The sequence below is a fragment of the Planococcus citri genome, chromosome 3 (assembly GCF_950023065.1).
Source record: "Planococcus citri chromosome 3, ihPlaCitr1.1, whole genome shotgun sequence".
Lineage (NCBI taxonomy): Eukaryota > Metazoa > Arthropoda > Insecta > Hemiptera > Pseudococcidae > Planococcus > Planococcus citri.
In genome coordinates this window covers 8,217,560-8,236,455 of record NC_088679.1, presented here as the reverse complement: position 1 = coordinate 8,236,455, position 18,896 = coordinate 8,217,560, and the positions used below count along the sequence as shown (strand labels likewise).

Genomic DNA, 18,896 nt, shown 5'->3' with positions numbered 1-18,896 from the left:
AAAAATGAAGCAATAGCAATATTAATTCGTAGCATTGAGGTTTGAAATTTGATCTGAGTTTAAGTAAGTAACAAAAAGAAAAGTTTACTCTCTAAATTTAAAGCAGTCAAATTTCACTGCTTAGCAGTCACGACATTTTGCCTTTTTAAAGCAGTAGTTTTTTTTACTGCAAAACAGTGAAAAATTACTGAATTGGTCAGTCAAAATGATTTTTTACTGACCAATTCAGTAATTTTTCACTGTTTTGCAGTAAAAAAAACTACTGCTTTAAAAAGGCAAAATGTCGTGACTGCTAAGCAGTGAAATTGACTGTTTCAAATTTAGAGAGTACAAGTTTTGTAAATTTTTTACAAAGTCTAAAAATCATTCTACAGTAATAAACGCTCTAAAATTGTAAAAAATTCTCAACCAATCCACGATTGGATCAAAATACATCTGTGATCATTTTTCTCTCACTTTTAACTGCGCTGATTTTCATTTCCCAAATTTTGTTACAACTATTCGACCACATTTGCTCTGAGACTGGAGGAAAAATCATGGATAAGGGGGCCGATATCCGGTTAATCTCAAACCTAATCGATTATTTAATATTACAGATACGAACGACGATAAATCAGTGGACGTCTGTTCAGATCCAACCAACAGCAGACCAGCTAGTCGAAAAGAAGACAGCGATGAGCCGGACGGCGACCTAGACAATTACAGCAGTACGCCAAAACGAAAGCAAAGAAGATATCGAACTACCTTTACTAGTTTCCAATTAGAAGAATTAGAAAAAGCATTTTCCCGCACCCATTATCCGGATGTCTTTACTAGGTATGTATCGTACGAGTGTATATACCTACACTGCTCGAGTATTTCCACCTTTTCTTAACTCGTTAAACTGTCATCGCCTTTGGCCTGGCGTACACGCGCGAGGGTCCTCCACGTGCTCATCAGCGCATCGCCGCTGGAGTAAGATTACCTATTTCAAGTTGGAAAAAAATCGTTTCTTTTTTCTATTACGGACCTCGAATTGTATCGAATCGGTCGCATATTGTTTACAAACCGCATAAGGATCGGTTCAAAGGTCAACCAAAAGCATACTTATTGACAGTTCCAAAAGAATGAAGAAAACGCTTATGTGTATACAGATACACAGAAGACAACGTTAATGATATTTGATTAATAGAGGTTTTACTAGACATATACACAGCGCCCGGTTTCAAGTCGCATTCTTTCTCTCTTTCTCTTTCTCAATTCTTTTTTTTCCTCTTTCGTACCCGAGTACTTTGACTTTGCTGGCTCTTTATTGTATGGGTGTTATAGATATCCGCTCCTCTCTTTTGTTGTTGCAACTTCGTGTCCAGGTGATCGTTTAAATTAAAAGAAAACACCAGCGGCTGCCTAAATGGTTTACACTCCTCGTATACCTAGTATCTATTATCGAAGCTGTTTCGCTTGCCCGCCTAGGTATAAACGTGTTAATAAGGAGGAAACGATCGGTGTACCGAGAAAACACGCTTATCACATATCGAAAAGGTTACTGTTTCGAGGAAAAAAGTCGTTATGGAATTGTACGAAAAAAAATTCATTGCTTTATTGCTTTTTACACACCTAAACGTGTCATCAAATTTTGAACGTTAAAGCACGACGACGCAAAAAACCAATGAAGATAATGTTCTTCTCGGAAAATTATAACTTTTTTTTACACGTAAATGTATAAGAGAGGAAATGAGATAGGATTTTTTGTCGTCGAAATTCAATTTGCTTGAAATACTAAATTTTTACAACGTGTAAGGAAAATTTTCACTAGTTGTAGAATATTTTAACAAAATTGAGAAAAAAAAAGTTCGAAAAATATTTCAATTCCAATTCATTTTTAGCAGCTTTGTAGGTATCTTCTAGCAACGTGGATTAAGTAATTTTATTGCCCAAAATTTGGGTATGAAAAAAATATCAAATCCAGAATTTCAAACTTTTTTTTATTTTTTTGAAAATAAAACTAAAAAAGATTTTGAGATTTTTAATAGAGAATTTCAAGCAAAAACACATTCGTGTTACAACCTCTCCCTCCCCCTCCTTTCATTCCTTCAAATAAGAAGGACTTGGAAGTTCGTTTTTTTGGTTGCGGTTCATTAAAGCCACTTTGAGGAATGACAATATGAAAAAAATAATAATTTCACATTACCTATTTGTATTTGAATTAAAACGGGAAAATCCATTTTGAAAAAAAAAATTAAATAAACGTTCGATAAATTTCTGACTGATTTAATAAATTCACTTTTGAGAAAATAATCATTCTTCTAATATAAAAATGAGTTTGCAACATTCAAAAATATATTCTTTTTTCAACTTTCGATTTCCTTTTTGTTATTTTTAAGCCCACGACTTCCATGAAAAAATAGATGAATTCCTCATTAAATTTTGGTACAGGAACATTCAAAAATTTGAACAACTTTCAAGTAAAATTTCAAAATGAGTTTTTTGTGCCAAATTTAAAAAAAAAATCAACCAACGTTACACGTGCTAAAATTCTTTTCAGCCCTTCCAGAGCTGTTTTTCAAAATTCTAAAAAATTTGGAAACTCGCTGGAGGCTCTAAAAAGTTCAAATCGAGATTGTTTCGCAGTCAGATGATCGTATGTTGTCAAAAAAAAACTCGTTATGGTGCCTCCTTTGAAAATGTGAACTTTTTCACTTTTTCTGGAATTTGCAAATTGGTCAAAAATTTACTTCTAAATTCACCCTCCTGGAATTTTGTGGCAGCGACTTGAAACGGTCAAGGGGGTGTCCAATAAGCATAGACCAAAGTTATAGGGGAGAAAGACAATTTTTGTCCCTCCCAAAACGATTTGAAATGTTTGGAGAAAATTAAAAAAATTCTGGAACTCTAGAATGATCTAAAACTAGTATTTTGTTGATGTATTCATTCACATTATGGTTCACTATGCTCGACAAAATGTTGTGTTTTGTAAATAATTTTAAAAATTGCACTTGAAAAAAATTTTAAAAACTTAAAATAAATCACAAAAAATCCAAAAATTGGATTTAGCACTTGAAATTCAGTAATGGAGGATTTAGAACATTCTCTTTCGATCTAGCTGGGGTTCCTTTGAAGAGGTGAGTGAAGGGGGGGGGGGGGGTCAAAAGATTCTCTTGATAATAAGATAATTTTCTAACTAATTCTCCATATTTTTTCCCATTTCCAAAATATCGAAAAAATTTCAGCCTATTTAAAATAAACTGACACATTTTGGAAATTTTTTCCCCATTTAATGACGATTGGATTTTTTTAAGTCACGCCTTTTTGTTGATTTCGGTCAAAATTTTCAGGTATTCGAGGTCCTTTATTAAAATTCAGACCACCATTCACTTGAAATAGGTATAGTTTATCTATAATCTACCTAATCCGAGATCCAAAATCAAATATGTACCTACCTGAATAAAAAATTTCTAAAATATTCATTTTCCAAATTTTGGACTGATATATGATTCCATTTTTTCTCACAAAATCACACATGAAATTTAATTAGCCAGGAAATGTCTCAACTAAGTATTTAGTCACCGATTAAAATCTATAAGGAAATGCATATTTTTTAAAATCAAAGTATGGACCTATGGGAATCTATGAGACAGCTCTCGAAAACAATTTCAGAAATCCATACGGAAACTTGAGGGTCTTATTTCATACATTTTTTTCGAATGGTCCAAAATTGGTGTTGATTGATTTTAAAAATGTAATTACCAGTTACAATTTTGTAAAATCACATCTCAAGTCAATTCACTCAATAATCACCACTTCAATCACATTTAAAGCCCCAATAATATTATTTTTTCAAGGGTCCAATTTTTTTCACAAATAAAAAATATTTCAAAATCTCAAAAGATAGGGAAGCAAAAACTCTGGAATTCATATTTCTATTAGCATAATATTTCAAATCGTTTTGAGGGCTATTTTTGACCCAAGTATAAGAAAAACTGTATGTACCTATTTTGTAGGTGCAAATTTTTGTTCAGAAAATTGCTTTTTTCCTTATGGTTTAACGCGTTTGAGGACCATTTTCGACAAACGAAAGAAAATATACTTTTTGACATTTCAGCAAATTTTTGAAAAAAAAGCTGAGACCCCCCCCCCTCCACCACCTTCAAAAAATAATATTCAATCATGAACCCTATAAAAAATAATTATCAATTTTGAGCCAAGATTCTGAAGTAACAAGTTCAAAAAAATTGACAACATTGACAAAAAATTTTCAAATCCCATCCCCCCACCTCATTTTACCTAATTCAATGTGAGGAAATTCACTTTGTAAAATATTTTTCAAAAAAAGTATACCTAATATAAATGTATTATTATGCACTGCGATAATACAATCAACGGCCCCTATGTCTTTGTCTAGACATTCTTATCAAAACGAATGAAAAAAAAAAAAATAATAAAATAGAAAAATTTATCCTAGCATAACATTTTTTTCTATAGCTACCTCCCTTCCCATCTTCTTCTTGTCTGTTCCCATTGCACATCACAATATTAATATTTTTCAACAAACAAACACTGAGTAAAACTGACATAACCATGTAAACGCTCATTTTGACACTTTCTTGGCCACAAGTATAGTGTTCCTTCTGGTGAATCCTCTCTCTTACCTATATGTATACGTACACCTGTTGCATGTGTTCTTCTCTACCAGCATCTTTCATCGGTATCGTTGTATGACCGACATTCTAACCTTCAAAATCTCTTCTCGTTAATAACGGATAATTCATAGGCGTTAATTAGCCGTGTTTTGATTGCAGGGAGGAGCTCGCACTGAAAATAGGACTTACCGAAGCTCGTATACAAGTAAGTCGTTATTTATTTACTCGTTTATATGCTCTTTATTCGGTTTATTGTGTTGAACCGCTGGTATTACCTATAATACTTGGACCTACCTTCCGAGTTATAGTTATAATATTGTGTTAATCGCATTAATCGTGTGTCCGCGTCCCGTCCCTATCCTTAACCCCTGGCGTCGCACCTCTTCTCGATACTCTCGCTGTTACGTTAGATCAACTCGTATATAGGTATACTTTTAAATATACTCGAGTGAAAGTTCAATTAACTCGATAATTATCGTTTTCGTTTTCCAATTCGCTATTATAATTTATTCGTGTTTAATTTCGAATCAACAAATTTATCTAACATCGATCATAAAAATAGTCTATAAGTTACCACATTTATTTTAACCTCGCGTATATAAAATGCCTACTACTCTGTAAGTAATTAACCACGCGTTGTATTAAGGAGCTCTGCTATCCCTTCTCACCTTGTTTTTTCTGGTTAAGGAATAACACAAATGCTGTAGTAAAATAGGTACATACCTACATACAAAGTGTTTTAACAAAATCAAATTCTTCACAGGAAAATTTTAAAAAAAATTGAAATTGGAAGAAAAGTTGTATACTTACCACGTATTTTTTTAATTTCAGTCGTCAATTTTTTCAATAATTTAAAAGGTTTTGGTAGCCCATTCGAATTTTTTCATTTTTTCACTACTTTCACTACTTACCTGTTAGATACACCCTGCATTTTGAAGAAAAAAAATGATGACCAAGTTGATTTAGATGGTTTTAGACCACTTTTTAGAAAATCTGAAATTTTCAAAACATACCCGAAGGTTCTGGCATAGCCTGAAACTACGTATCTTCAATCGACTCGGCATATTAAAAATGGGCTACTAAGCAAAAAATTTCATTTCAACAACTCAATAGGGTAAAATGTTGTGAAAATTTCAATTTTCAAAAATCTGCTATGGTGCTTCACCAGAACTACGACTCGAAATGGTTCGAAACCATTTCCAATCAATTTGGCAGGTCGAAAATAGGGCACACAACAAATTTCCACTTTCTTGGTGTACATATTTGGTGAAATTTAGATTTTTTTCCATTTTTGAGCCAAGTTCGATTTTTTAAAAATTCATTAAAAATCAAATAGTTTGAGCACTCAAAAATTTGATCTACTGATTCCAAATTCGTACCTATTCGGAAAATCAGATCACCTCCATTTAATCCTAATAGAATAGACAATTATTTCAGCTGATTTTCAATTTTTTTTTTTTTTTGATTTGCCATTGAAAATAAAAGGTTACAGATGTAGAAGTGACTCACTCAACTTTTCTCATATCAAGCATTAATAAAATTACTTACTTATTCTCATACACCAGTTCATATTCTATCATTTTTGGAAGGAAATTTGTACTCACCTGAAACAAAGAAAAAATTAAGGTGCATTAGTTGGTTATTAAATTATTGATCTGTCTCAACAGAAATATGAAATTATAATGGTCCTAGACATAAAAATTGATTCTGATGATCTCGACGTTTAATAAAGAGCCAGAAATGAATATTCACAAATAAAGTATCATAAAAATTGTAAAATTGATTGTGAAAATCACTCAAAAATATCAAAAATTAATGGACCATCGGAAAACAGCCAAAATTTGAGAAAATGTTGGCACAGATTGCTTAGATTATTGAAAAATAAGTACCAAGAATTGATAGAAAATTCTCAAAATTGAATGATGATTCGACGAAACTGCAGAAAGTGGCATAAAATCTGTCAAACTGACCCCCCTCCAAATAATTGAAAATTACCAGAACTTTTTTTTTCACTGCTTTTTTCACTAGGTACCTTTTTTTTTTCAACCAAATTTTCAGAAAGCTCCTCACTGGACCACCCCCCTCCTCCCACACATACAAAAAAATTAACAAAGTCAAATTTTTTACTGGAAAATTTTCAAAAAAAATAAAATTGGAAGATAATTTGCATGTAAAGTATTTTTAAAATGTCAGTTTTCTTTGCCCCTACTCTTGCTAGGACTTCTGTGTAGGTGATGGATGAAGTCCTTCCAGGTCCGGACCCAAGAACACGGTAAAATTTAGTGTCTCACTGAGATATTCCATTTTAGCTGCCCTGATTTTGGGCTCCTCAATTGATCAGTCAAATTTTTTTCTCTAATTTTTTAAAGTGCAGGACACTAAGCATAAAAATTCATTCAGAATTTTTTTAAGATGCCCAGTTTTTACCTTATCGCCCCAAATATGTCGGGACCCACTGAGATTTTCTAGGTAACTTGGTGGGTGGGTCAGGGCGGGGCCTGAGTCCTTCCATGAGATCTTGAGTAGCTTTTGGTAGCACCACATCTCAAAAGCTGATATTTTATTTTCACATTCTGCGCTCATGGTCCATGTTTCACAGGAATACTTCAGAATGGTCCATACATAACATTGCATAATTCTCTTCCTCAAACATTGATTCATTGTTTGATTTCCAAGCACATTGATGAGATTATTGAACGCGCATTTTGCCATTCCGATCCATGGTTTGATCTCCTTTTCATCTCTACCATCATTATTAATCCGCACTCCAATGTTTCTAAACTGATTTACATTTTTGATTTCTAGTGTTCTAGTGTTCAGATGTTAATTTTTCACCTCTTTATCTTCTTTCTTAGTGAATTTCATAACCTTGGTATGGTCTGTGTTTACCTTCATTCTGTACTTTAATGTCATATGGTCGGAAAATGAGTAGTTTCCTAGACAGTTTTCTGGTTGGAAAATATATCTTTAACGCATCTATCTAAACAAATGCAGAAAGCAGTTACTTTCCTCCTTAGTAACTGGGAGGAAAGTGACTGCTTTCCGCACATGTTTACAAATTCTAAATTACTTAACACTTTTTTAAAATTTCAGCATTTATTTTCCTCTCATATGAAATTAATAGTATATTACGTGACAGGAGCGGAAAGTTAATCGCGTTACTGTCCAATCTTGTCGCGTATACTATTTTAATTTCATATGAGAGGAAAATAAATGCTAAAATTTTAAAAAATGGCTGATTTCAAATTTGTAAACATGTGCGGAAAACAGTTACTTTCTTCCCTAGGGAGGAAAGTAACTGTTTTCCGCACATGTTTTGATAGATGCGTTAAAGATGTATTTTCCAAACACAAAACTGTCTAGGAAACTACTCATTTTCCGATCATGTGAAATTAAAATAGTATACGCGACAGGACTGGACGGTAACGCGATTGACTTGTGCGATTTAAGTCACTCGGTTTTGCCTTGCTTCTTAAACTTTGCACTCGTTAATCGCATACTTTCTGCTCCTGTCATGTAATATACATTCAATTTCATATGATTGGGAAAATGAGTAGTTTCCTAGACAGTTTTGTGGTTGGAAAATACGTCTTTAACTCATTTATCTAAACTTGTGCAGAAAACAGATACTTTCCTCCCTAGGGAGGAAAGTAACTGTTTTCAGCACATGTTTACAAATTTAAAATCAGCCATTTTTTTAAATTTCAGCATTTATTTTCCTCTCACATGAAATTAAAATACTTAGTGTACGCGACAGGATTGGACAGTAATGCGCCTGTCACTTAATATACCGATGGCTTGGCAGGCCCGGACCCACCCACTGAGTTACTGAGAAAATCTCGGTGGGCCGCGACGTTTTTGGGCCGATGAGGTAAAAACTGGGCCACTTAAAAAAATTCTGAATGAATTTTTATGCTCAGTGTCTTGCACTTTAAAAAAGGGGAGAAAAAAATTTGGCAGATTAATTGAGGAGCCCAAAATCAGGAGGCTGAAATGAGATATCTCGGTAGACCACGTGTTCAATGGGTCCGGCCCTGTGGCTTGGTATAAAAACCTTGTAAGTCCAGTTTTTTTCAAAAATGCCTTTTTTGTGGTTTCTTTAGTTTAAAAAACAAGGAATCCGAATTTAAAAACCTCGTAAGTCTAAAACGCATCCTAGCGCTCTAATCGGCAAAAATCCAACATTAAAAAACACGTAAGTCCAACATACAAGGTACCATAAGTACAAGAATTTCATCAATTTCAAATTTGAAAACCTTGTAAGTCCTTGTTAAAAACCACGTAAGTGGTATGTAAGTACATAAATGATGAAAATCTCGTATGTTGTCTCTAGAAACCTAGTATGTCCTTTCAAAGCGCTTCAATCAACTAATTATATTTGATCAACCTATAAAATATCATCAGGCTATACCTACTATTAAGACCTCTGAAATATAATAATGCAATCTAAAACTGCAAATAACAAGATATGAATGTTTTAAATGTTTTTTTGTTCTCCTGAAAAATTTAGGATTTTGGACTTATGTGGTATTTATACCAAGCCATCGATACTATTAATCCAGTGCTGTTTATTCGGTCGATCATTACTTGCATTTGCACTTCAGTTCCAGCAAGAATCACTTTGTCGTCTGCGTAACTTATTTCATTGATTCTTTTGCCATTGATCTGGAGTCCCATTCTCTTGATTCTTGCCTCTCTCATAATTTCCTCATCCTCTGCATACAAGTTAAACAGCCTAGGTAATGACAGGCATCCCTGCCTCGCCCTCTTTTTATATGTAGCACATCCGTTCTCCGAGTATACATTTTCAATTTTGATGTTTGCACTCCGTTCCCAGTACAGATTCCTTATTATTCGCAGGTCTTTGTCATCAATGTTGTACTTCTTCAGGATTTCCAACATCCTCTCACAGTTAACACGATCAAATGCCTTTTCATCATTAGATCATGTTTTTCACCAAAATCTATGAGCATTTTGCCTCTCTCGACCTCTCGTTCCGCTCTCCAAATGCATACCTCCCCACTACTTGGCTACCATGATTGTTACTGACTTTGGCGTAGAAATCTCCCATCACAAAAATACAACATCGCTGTTTTTTGAGCATCCTATCACCTCTTCAAGATTTCTGTAGAACTCGCAGCGTAGGCCTATAAAATGTTCAAATTTTAGTTTCTTCTAAAAATATTGGGTGGAGGAGGGGGAAGGTTGCAGATTGAATATTTATTCTGAAAAATGAAAAATTTCGATATCATCACCTCTCCCCCTTTATTACAGCAGCTCAGGATTTTAAAAATCTAATCCCAATCAAACTACCAACTCAACTCTTACAAAAATTATACAATTAGTTTCAATTTTGTACATTACGAATTTTTGAAAAAACACCCATTACCCCTCTTCACCTTCCAATGTCAAACTGTAAGTTTCCATCGTTAAACTGGTTCTTCGGTACAAAAATTGAAATGAAAAAAAAAGATAGATTAAATCGCCAACATCTCTCTACCTATTAATTATAAATTTCCATAAACGATACGCGACCTGTACTGTACTACAACTATAATTCAAAACTAATAAAAACCCGCTTAATAAAATAACCTCATAATTTATAATATTAAGTGTAGGTTTACACATTAATAATCCCCTCAGGACGGAGGGGAACACTGGAAGCTTCTTTTAAACCGCAAACTGCATAGCTCGCGATCGCCAAGAAGCCTGCCAAAAACCTATCTTTACGCCACGTTCCATTATAGGTCCCGTATAAGAATTTATGTAATAAACGAATTTCGATGATAAAATAGGTGTGAACATTCCTATACATCGATTTACGTACTTCCCCCCCCCCCCATTCTTTATCTAATGAAAATTTTCATTGTATAGCGAATAAATGCGTATTATAACCCTCGTGGGCTCGTTTCGCCAAATTGGTGGCCTTGATATTGATAGGTTTGAAAATTTTATCGACCTGTGAACTCGAATCAGTTTGAGTAAATTTATCGGGGGTAAAATTCAAATAAAAAGAGCATCTGTGCGAACAGGAGGAGGGAGCTGAGGTGTAGAATGGGCAAAAAAAAAATCAACTTTGTAGCTCATTCGCAGGATATACTATACACGTATTTATCAAATAATAGGTTCGAGTGGAAATTATGTATTAAACACATCCTATATTATTTGATTATCCTTATTATTATATCGGTTCGACATATTCGCTCACAAACTCCCTTCCCTCCTTCCTTCTGAACTGTATTACAAGCCTGTAGAATATACCTACCTATACGTGTAATATGTACAAATACATGGCGACCCAGCAGTGTTCTTTTAACATTTGCGAGCGACCGGCCGGCTCAGCCGCCGAAACCGGAAACAAATTATTACGAGTAGGTATATACGATTGTGTGATGCCGAAATGATGAAAATGGTCTTAAGAAAGGACATGCAGTCGGTCTAGGTATAATTCGTCCACGGAGCGTTGGTTTTCACAAAAGTATATAGGCAGTATAGGGGGCAGGGGAGTAGAGTGGTTCGGCGGACATGTCGATGATGTTTGATAAGATTTTTTTTTCATACTATTTTACAACGGTAATCCGCCATACATGTAGTAAGGTACACAGACGACTTAATTTACCCATACCCAGGTATATATAAAGCTTTATGAAGAGAGTCATTCATTAATAATTACGACAAATTAGCGGCGCTGCGCGCTCAAGTTGGCTAAATTTATTTATTAATGATATACCAGCGACGTTATAGGCTAATTCAACATTATCGTTGGGTAAATTCAAATTACCGTTCAGGGAGAAAAATTACCATTAATGGCATTGGAATTGTACAATTGCTGCTTGCCGAGCGGCTATACTTATTACTACTCGGTATTTTGTTAATTAGAAGATCAAAATTAGCGAATATACTGTAGCTTGCCCATACAGGATAGCTTGTATTAATTCACCTTAAGTTTTTAATTTTTTTTTCGTTTATCGCCCCTCGTCTGTACATCTCTTCGGATACTGTGCTCTTAATTCAAGGTCGAATAGTAAATAGTATACGTATAGGTGGTAATTATTAACTAAATTAGATTGTCGAAAGGTAATACATAATATAAACAGGTACGTTTGAGTATTTTTTTTTTTTCATTCAATTTCCACTACAAAGATTTTTTACGAGATTAAAACATACGCTCGCGATTATAAAAATGCATACAGAGCGTCCCACGACAGAATGAAATTTTAAATCATCGTAGGAATTCAAAAAATTAATTTGAAGTCATCACGAAAAAATTTCAAATTGAATAGCTCATTAGTCATTAGCTACCAAAAAATGAACAACTCTGAATCACCATGAAGAAATGCACCTACTTATTTGAAATCACGAAAAAAATAATTCATAATCACCCACTAAAAAATCGTTAGAATTGAATTCAACATTTTATTCAATTTAAAATCCGAAATCAACTGGAAAAAATTAATTTGGAATTGCCACAAAAGAATTTCATTCGAGATCACGAAAAAATTCCAAACGAAATTAGGTACCAACGAAAAAAATTCTAAAACCCCATCAAAAAATGCATTTGTCGTGATCGCCCCCTTCGGCTTCAACTTCATTAAAACTAGACACTGAAAAACTAAATATAAATCAACATGAACAAGAACTTATATTGAAACATTCATTTATCCAAAAGACAATTAATTCGAATGTACCACAAAAAAAAATTAATCGAAATCACCACGAAAATTCTTCAATAAATAATTGAAGATTATCTATTCTAAATAACCATCAAAAAATTATTCTGAAAATCATCAAAAGAAAAATCCTTAAAAATTACTACGAAAAAATTCTAAACTAAAATCGTCGTCGAAAAATGTATTCTGAAAATCCATGAAAAAATGTTACCTATTGAAATTATCACACGATAAAATTCATCCATATCTCAAAAATATTCATTCGAAATCAACACTAGTTGAATAAACTCACTCATTTAGAATCAACCCCCCCCCCCAAATACTTTAAATTCGAAATCACAAAAAAAAGTTCACTTGTTTGAATTTTTAAATCATCATTACAAAATTCATTTGAAATCATTTTAAAAAATATACTTGAATCAGCAGAAAAATTATTCAAAAAAATTGAGGAAAAACTCATCCAGAATCACAACAAAAAATTCATAACAAATTATTCAAAATCACGATTAAAATTCTAAAATACACACCAAAAAAATCGAAATTCTAAAAATCACCACCATTTATTTCTCCACGGAAAAAACTGTACGTAATAAGTGCTCTTGATGGAGATGAAAAGTCTAATGAACTTGTAAATTTCAGTTACTCTTGAAGTAAGCACTTTAGAATTAGAACATCCCCCCCCCCTCCATTAGCTCCAAGACCAATGATAACATTTTTTTTAAATGAAAAAAATCGATGAAGGGAGAGCCGAGAAATCAAACTTTTACTTCTCTCGATAACCCCCATCTCATGAACACAGTCTCGATGGGAATGTTACAGAAATTCAGATTCAAAACTCTATAATAGACTTTTACTGGAGTCAAGGTTTTGGCGTTTTCGACGAAAATTAGGAAAAATTAAGTAAAAAATTTTAAAATCTGATTAAAAATAAGATGAAAAAAAAACGTGACTTTTTAAAAAGGGCAAGAAAACAGGACTTTTATCCAATTTTGGGAATAAGCGAGCAGAATATTTTGGCAACTTCGGTAAACAAGTGAATTCTCTGGCAATTTTGACAAAAAAGGAGAACAAATGCGGGGTAATATGGAAAAGCATTCAACAAAATGTCAAAATGAGAAAACAGAACTTTTGATAGGACATTATATTAAACACTCGGAGACTTCTTTTTTGAGAGAAAGGAAGGGGGAAGGACGATTAAAATTTTACATGTCAATTTTTTTGTTTTTTTCTTCGGAAATTTTAAGGATTTTTTAAGGAGCTGGAAGGCGATCAAATACCTTACTATTTCAATTTTTTATTGGCAGGGCATTTTTCAAACCCTTTGGAACTCATTGGGGGGGGCGGAAGCAGAGGGATTTGCAGTTTTACTTTTTCGATTAACAAATTCTTAAACTTCTGTTGAATGTTTTTAATGAAATAATACTTTTTCAAGGTTTTAGTTCTGAAAAATAAATGCAAATTGATCCTCTGAAAAATACCTAGATACCTACTTACTTACTTCTTTTGAAAAAATGAAAAAGGAATGGATAACATTCTTTTAAAAAGTTTTGGTTACGAACTTCGAATCACGTTTTGATTGATCGTACTTTTAAACGGATTTCTGGTTTTTTATACTTAAATGCAATGTTGTTCTTTGAAAATTAACAGAGGGAAGGAACGTATTTCTGCACAAGCGAATCGAGGGGAGATAATTTTTAGAAATTTATTGTAATTTCAGCGAAACGAGAAGTTCTAAAAAGTGGGTAAATTTTGAACTTTGAATTGTGAATTTGAAGCATGAGAATTTTGCAATGAATTTTTTCAAAAAATTTCCAAAAAAGGGTATAAATTGAAAAACTCAAAGTTTGCACTTTGCAGTTCTATTGGGAAAAAAGGGGGAACAGCACTTTTAAAAACCAAGACAAAAACTGGACTTGCTGGATTGAAAATATTGTTGGCAACCCTCAAAGCTTTTGTCTTCATTGGATAAAATCAACTGAGGAAATTTCAGAAATGTTTTACTGAATTCAAATTTCAATTTTTTTGACTTGGAAATTTTGTGATTTCAATTTCTTCAACTCCGGAATAGTTCTTCACTTCGTCACTTTATAAATCAGTTTGCTAGATATTTTCAAAATTTTGAAAAAAAGAGTTGAAAATTGACACACTTTTGTGGTCACTTGACAAACAACATTTTTTTCATTAGTAGGTATAATTTTTACAATTTTAAATATTATGTATACTTATTGAGAAAGTGAAATTAGGAAAGAAATTGTTTCAACATAGAATACGATTAAAAAAAAAAATGTCATGCAGTATTTATTTTTGATTACATACACTGCTGTAAGATCAATTTGAATTCAGCAAAATCGAAATTCGTGGTCATATTTTGTTTTATTGCCCTGCCTGTCCCCTCCTACGAGTATTTTGTCCTATTATACCAGGAGTTTCAGCATCACAAAAAGATGATAATTACCCCTGGGCCCCGAAATATCTACTATCGTATTTCAATAACCTTTTCGATTAGGGAGCAGGGGGGAGGAATCGTACATCGTTCAGTGTGGAAAAAATGTTCAAATAAAAAATTCAAAGTGCTCATTTCGAGTTGATTCGTTTTTAATCACAAATTCGTCAAAAATAAATACCTACCTATATATTCATTTCGTTTTTTCAAATCAATAACTAATCCTTTCTTTCTCTCTGTCTTCAAAAATCGATTTTCGATTCGTTGACAAATTACAATCGATTTGGTCAATACGAAGAAAATTGAAAAAACTAGAAACATTTGACAAATTTTTCGCTCGTTTAATACATGGTATAATCAATTTGCCATATGAGTTAGGTGACTACTTCCCCAGAACATATTTCCTTTTCACGTATAGGTGCCTGGTAATAATTCTAATTAGGGTCATTTGTACGTCTAAAGAGCGATAATTTAAACTACACGCCATACAACCAAGTACCTATAACTTATTGTGTACGAGGATATGAAATATTACGAGAGTTCCATGGCAGGAAATTATTCTGTCAAAAGTTATGGTGAAAAGTGATATTGTTATAATCAAATAGAATGGGTAACATTTTGTTCTCGATCCTCCGTCCATAGCAGACCAGTTCGCGGGCTTAAACATTGTATTTTTCCGATAGAGTTACTCGATTGCGGAATTACGTAAAACGAAAAAAAAAGGAACAATAAACTAAAAATGGAATAACTAAGCTATAAAATCAATTTCTAGGAAACCTTGAGTTGCCATTATCAATATAACTCGAATATAGGCTACCTGCTAACGTTGTATTTTAAACCCACGTAATAAATACCTACGTTTAAAATTTTGATAAGATTCTCGACCAAAAACTTTCCATTTATACATTGTGGCTTAAAATTGTTTTTTTTTTTTTCAATACAAGGTAGTACAAAATACTCAAAAATTTTTAATTTTTTTTTTCCTATAGGTTTGGTTCCAAAACAGACGAGCGAAATGGCGCAAGCAAGAAAAAGTAGGCCCTCAAGCGCATCCTTATAATCCGTACATAAACAGCACCACCGGTACAGTGGCCAATGTGCAAACCGCCATAGCTCCATCGCTTCCAAATCCATTCGTGCACGTCGGCTTCAACATGAACAGAAGACCGCACGATCCGTTCATCGGCAGATATCCGCAATTGAGCCCTGGCCATTTATTTTTAGGGCACGGTTCGCATATTCCTAGACCTCCGCCTTTACTAGGTCATCTGGCAGCCAGCGCCGCCGTCTATCCGAATAATTCCTTTCATACGTTACTGGCCAATATCAGCGCCGCTCACAGACCACCAATGACCGCCGATCCTTCGGCCATTAGTCCGGTCGAGTCGGAGGAAGCTTTATCGCCGACAACCCCGACCTTGTCTTCCTCGCCGGAATCGCTTCCTGATATAGATCGCCGAAGTTCGAGCATAGCTGCACTCAGGCTAGCAGCTCGAGAATACGAATTGAGATCAGAACTGATCAGAAAAGATGATTTTGTTAGTTAATATTATTGCATTAAAGAGTATTACGAAACGAGAAGTTTATTAAGGTGGTTTTTTTCTCTCCTCACCTTTTGCCTTGTTTAAATAATTATGTATTTGTATTAATGATTTAATATGATTATTTGTTGAATATTTTTTTCCTTTTTCCTTTTGTTTAAAATTTTGTTTCCTTTGCGTGTGTTTGTGTGTCTTAGAATTTTATTTTGTCTCTCATTTAGTATCTCTCTTATTTTTTTTTCTTTTTATTTAAGAAATTTATGTTGCAATGTATATTAGTTAATATAGTAGTGAGCATTTCAAAAGAAATACATTTCGTTTTACGTGATAATTTGAGTACCTAATTTTTTTCACATTTTTTCAGCCATATAGCTAAAACAGATTTTCAATTTTTTTTTTACAGCCGAAGACCTTGGACTAACAATTAAAAGAAACACGAAAATAGATTTTTTTAAAATACCTACTCGCAAAAATCATGGTTGACCTATATTTCAAATTTACTCGTATCGGAAAAGAAATGGAAAAAACCATTACTTTTTTACAAAAATTATTGGAAATATTTGTTCAGTCCTTAACGAAACGAACCACGAGCTAAAAATAGGTAGATAATAATTTTATCACAAGGTTCGCAAAATACGAGTAGGTATGTTTCACGTTTACGATCTTTTTACGAGTATGTTGTATGTATGTATATTTCAACACGACGAGCTATTTCACAGGTAAGTACGTAATTGAATAAGTACGTTGAGGTATTCCTTGACTAACTTTTAAACGCAGTCTAGTCAGGGGAAAAATGCTCCAATTTTTTAAAGCTATATTTCTGAAAATCTACAAACGTATCCAAATTCTAGCTTTTCCAACGACCCTCCGTTTTCTTTGTAATGCTCATCTGACCCCTTCCCATCTCTTTTATGCAACCATTGTCCACAAATTGTCCGTAATAAATTATGATTCGTTAGATCTACAAAAGTGATTGATTCTAATTGAATTGATAATAACTGGAAGGGAGACAGTTCGTTTTTTCACGTTTCAGAGGGTATAAAAAATGATCTAAGTTGGGTATTAGAAAATTCAAAATAGTATAGGAAATTAGTTTCAGGGCATCGAAAGGTGATCCCAACATAAGATTTTAAGTCCACGCCAGGAAAATTTGACACGCGTGGACGTGAAATATGACAACCCAAAACAACAGGAATTGACCCGTTTTGATTCTCAGTCCAAAAAAAAAGTTAAATACCTACATTCAGATCATTTTAGCATTTGCATTTTTTTCGATTGAACAAAGCCCTCAGGTACTTATTAAAATGTTCTTGAACGGCGATGAGGAAATGGATTCTTTTTGAAAAATCTATCATGATCGAATCAAAAATGAGTATCGAAACTGAAAAATTGATCTTTTTGAAGCTTAGCCCCCCCCCCTTCACTCTACCTTTAGGTTCTCAATGCGAGAATCCGACGTTGCCAAATTTCAATTATTTCAGTACTTTTGCACTTTTAAGGTAAGACATGAAACTAAGGATTGTTGAGGTTTGCCTGAAATCAGAGGTTTCAAATACCTCTGCGAATTTAATCAAAATCTGATACATGCATAATGCATTTCTGAACAGCATGTTACTGTATAATTAGCTGTTGTGAAATGGAAACCATCACGGTTTTGGATGAATCGTATGATATGAAATAAGGCGTAGAAGATGACAATTTTTCAACGACTGAAAATACTTTCACAAAACTATATTCAAACATTTTTTCCAACGACACAGCAGATTTTTCCTTTGCAAAAAAATTAAACAGATACAAATAGTCCAAGAGCTATACCACTGCGATTGGGCCGAAATAACTGAAAGCTGGGGATGGTCTCAAAAGTTAGTATACATACCCCTATTTTGAAAACACTTGGTCTGCCGATCCGCAGCTGCTGCTTTAAAGCTCAGTGAAAGCTCGAAAGTTCAAAATTTTTCTGAACTTTCAGCTGAGAAAACTGATGGCTAAAATTGGTGCCTACTTATAGCATTTTTCGCGCTGAATCCGAATATATCGGTCTGCCGACCCATAAGTGCCGCCAAAGCCCCGCCAGACTGGTTCAAAAGGGGAGCAATTTTGAAAAATGTCATGTTTTTGGCTAAATTCTCAAAAAAAGCTACAAAATCAAGTTAAAAATTATTTTCAAGCAGTTTAACAGAATGCTCTATTGCTAAAATGATTTTTAGGCACCGAAATTTTTCAAAATTTTCATTTTTTGGGGTGGTGGGGTGTGAGGGGAGTATTAATGAATTCAGCAAATATGGCTTTGTGATACATCAAAATGTATGTTTTTTGACCGTATTGTCCTCCAATGTGAAAAATATTGCCACAATTTAATTCTATGGCCCAAAAAACATATATTTTGATATATCATAAGACCACATTTGCTGAATTCATCAGTACTCCCCTCACGCCCCACCCCCCAAAAAATGAAAATTTTGAAAAATTTTGGTGCCTAAAAATCATTTTAGCCATAGAGCATTCCATTAAGCTGCTTGAAAATAATTTTTAACCCAATTTAGTAGTTTTTTTTGAGAATTTAGCCCAAAAACATGAAATTTGTCAAAATTGCTCCCCTTTTGAACCAGTCTGGCGGGGCTTT

At 33.6% G+C, this 18,896-nt stretch overlaps 1 protein-coding gene across 1 annotated transcript in view; it reads left to right on the top strand.

Annotated features, from left to right (window-relative positions):
- Positions 1-16,598, top strand: part of LOC135840501 (homeobox protein aristaless-like) — a 131,784-nt gene extending 115,186 nt beyond the window's left edge. The window contains exons 2-4 of the mRNA XM_065357090.1: positions 597-816; positions 4,779-4,824; positions 15,722-16,598. Coding sequence (XP_065213162.1) covers positions 597-816; positions 4,779-4,824; positions 15,722-16,279 — 824 coding nt within the window. The 3' untranslated portion in view covers positions 16,280-16,598. The remainder of the gene's footprint in view (positions 1-596; positions 817-4,778; positions 4,825-15,721) is intronic.
- The last annotated feature ends 2,298 nt before the right edge of the window (positions 16,599-18,896 follow it).